At 39.0% G+C, this 3,056-nt stretch overlaps 1 protein-coding gene across 1 annotated transcript in view; it reads left to right on the top strand.

The window, feature by feature from the left end:
- Positions 1-121: 121 nt before the first annotated feature.
- Positions 122-3,056, top strand: part of tert (telomerase reverse transcriptase) — a 3,563-nt gene continuing 628 nt past the window's right edge. Inside the window, exons 1-3 of the mRNA XM_016261510.1 lie at positions 122-130; positions 227-1,367; positions 2,673-2,859. Coding sequence (XP_016116996.1) covers positions 122-130; positions 227-1,367; positions 2,673-2,859 — 1,337 coding nt within the window. The remainder of the gene's footprint in view (positions 131-226; positions 1,368-2,672; positions 2,860-3,056) is intronic.

Below are 3,056 nucleotides of genomic sequence, written 5' to 3'. Positions count from 1 at the left end.
GAATTCTGTGTTTATATCTTTCTTTGAACAATGTCCGAATTGTGAGATTAAAAAGTTGCAATTACTTTTTAGTATTTTAATTTGTTTTTTTATTCTGTGGCAGAAACATAGTTTCTATACAATGTTCTATGTTAGTTTTGGTCTAATTTAGTAAAAATTGTTAAAAGAAAACAAATATTTAAACATAAAAAATGGCCGTAAGAATTCGTTCAATGTTTGATTTCAGCTCAGCACGCTGCCGGAGGTTTTAGCGTTCACGCTAAACCACATCAAGCGGAAGAAGCTGAGGAACGTGCTGGGATTCGGCTATCAGTGCAGCAGCGTGGCGGCCTGTTCGGACCCCTTCCGTTTCCACGGCGACGTTTCGCAGACGGCCGCCTCCATCAGCACCAGCGAGCTGTGGAAGCGGATCAACCAGCGTCTGGGAACAGAAGTCACGCGATACCTGCTGCAGGATTGCGCAATCTTCGCCACCGTCCCGCCGTCCTGTTTGCTGCAGGTGTGCGGCGAGCCCGTGTACGATCTTCTGCTGCCGCGCACCTGGTCCGGATTCTTCCTGGACCACGGCGCGACTCAAACGTCGTACGGCGTGACGCGGAAGACTCCCGTCGGCGTCGCGCGGAAGAAAGTCGCGAGGGATGATAAGAAAATAGTTTCGAAAAAAAAGAGAGCGAGAGCGGAGGAAATGGACGACAAACGGGAAGATCGTCCGGTAGTAAAGAAGCGACGGCTTACGATGGACGAAACCGACGGTTCGTTAAATGCGCGAAACCCTGAAAGTCACGGATCGCGGAGCTGGAAACCGGCGGATCAGCCTCCTCCGCGACCGTCGCGCTGTTCCATCCGCGTTTTGAGTATGCTTTACGGTGGGCGGGGCTTGAAGGGCTTCCTGCTAAACAGGAAGATGAAAGCAGGTGTGGGCGGGGCTAGACGGCTGCAGGGGGCGGATCTCGTGCGCATCATTTTCCTCCAATCAGAGTCCAACGTGTTTGACGGACAGGCCAAGTTTAGAAAGCTTCCCAAGCGTTTCTTCGCAATGGTTCCCTTGTTCGCGCGGCTCTTGCGGCAGCACAGGAAGTGCCCGTATGCTCTCTTCCTGCGCAGGAAGTGCTCGGCGAATCCAGAGACGGAGGATATGGAGTCGCTGCTGAAGTCGCACTTGTCGCCTTACAGGGTGTATCTGTTTGTGAGGGAGTGTTTGCGATACGTTGTTCCCGAGGAACTCTGGGGGTCACAGGAAAACCAGCTCCACTTCCTGTCCAACGTGAAGAACTTCCTGCGTCTTGGGAAGTTTGAGCGTCTCCCATTGGTCCAGCTGGTGTGGAAGACGAAGGTCAAGGCCTGCCATTGGCTGGGGCTCAAGAAACGTGCGTCTTTAATGCCTTTATTCTCTGTTTCGTAACTTTGGTTGTTTGAAGCCAAGCAGATTGGATTTTTTAAAAATTATTATTATTTTTATTTGTTTATATATAAATCAGGATTAATATCGTTAATTAAAACTAAAACCATAATGTCATTCTTAAATGAAATTAACTGAAATAATATACAAAATTTTATTTCAGCTAGTTGCCAAGGCAACATCTAATTTTCAACATCTCATACAAATCTAATAACTACAATTAAAAAATAAATAGTAATGGCAAACAGAATGACTAAATCTTGAACTAAAATTAAAATGAAAGCAGAAAATATAAATATGAATTAAAAATATTAACAAAAATTACAATAGTATATAAATGATGCTAAAATAACATCTGATGGTCCGGTCTCAAATACAAGCTTAGTATAGTTAACTAATAAAAATACATTACTTAAAATAAATCATAACTGACATAAACACAAAAAGAAAAAAAACTATATTAAAAAAAAATCATTAAACTTGTTTTATTTGAGCTATTTTCTAACGCAGCGTTTTTCATTTTTGTTGACGTCGAATTTCTAAAATGGCTAAAACTGACATTAAAATGAAGAAAAAAACAATAAAACTTTAACCTGAAATTAAAATGTAAAACTATAATAATATACCATTTATACTAATAAAACACTTTACTTGAAATAAAATAAATGTTAACTGAATTAAAAATTTAAAAATAATAATTTTAGGAACTTATTTTATTTCAGCTACTTGCCAAGGAAACATTTTTAATTTTTAATTGGAGTTGAAGAGCTAAAATAACATAAGGTTATGTGAATAAAAAATATGTAGACATAAAATATAATAAAAATATATAAAATAAACAATAGTAATAATAACAGACAAAAATACACAGGAAATATGTATTAAAACTTTTAACTAAAATGAAAATAATGATCTAAATATTCATAAATCTATAGTAATATATCAGTGATGCTAAAATAACACTGGTATTATATCCATCAGATGGTCTCACAAATACAAGGTTACTGTAGTAAACTACAATAAAACTGAAATAAATTTTTACTAATAAAATAAATGTTAACTGAAAAAACGTTTAATTTTGATATATTTGAAGAACTTAACTAAAACGGACTTAAAAATTAATCTAATTTAATTTTTTTTAACAAAAACCCAACAAAGTTACTGAACTTTACAATGAACATGGAACATATGAAATCTGCTATCTACTAAACACTGTAATCGTGTGTCACTGAAAGTAGAATAATCTGATAATCGTGACTGGCTGGCGCCGCAGGTCCGTGCGCGAGCGAGCACCGCTACAGAGAGTGGATCTGCGGGCAGTTTCTGGGCTGGATGTTGAGCGGTTACGTGATGGGTTTGGTCAAAGCGCTGTTCTACGTCACCGAGAGCATGGGACAGAAACACACGCTGCGCTTCTACAGAGGGGAAGTGTGGCTCAGACTGCAGGGAATGGCCTTCAGGTGCGTCATGTGACTCGCCTCACCTGCCGAGAACCTGAGCAAAATTACATTGGAGTAGAAATGATTATAATCCTGTTTTTAGCATTATTAGGATTGGTTGCATCGTGACATTGTTTGCATAACAATCAAGCACGTGTTTATTTTGTAAATATATTTTACTTTGGATAAAAGCGTCTGCTATATGACTAAATAAATAA

This window comes from Sinocyclocheilus grahami, unplaced genomic scaffold (genome assembly GCF_001515645.1).
Source record: "Sinocyclocheilus grahami isolate Dianchi unplaced genomic scaffold, SAMN03320097.WGS_v1.1 scaffold2466.1, whole genome shotgun sequence".
In the NCBI taxonomy this organism is placed as follows: Eukaryota; Metazoa; Chordata; class Actinopteri; order Cypriniformes; family Cyprinidae; genus Sinocyclocheilus; species Sinocyclocheilus grahami.
Note: the sequence above shows the minus strand (reverse complement) of the source record. Positions and strands in the feature narration are given on the sequence as shown.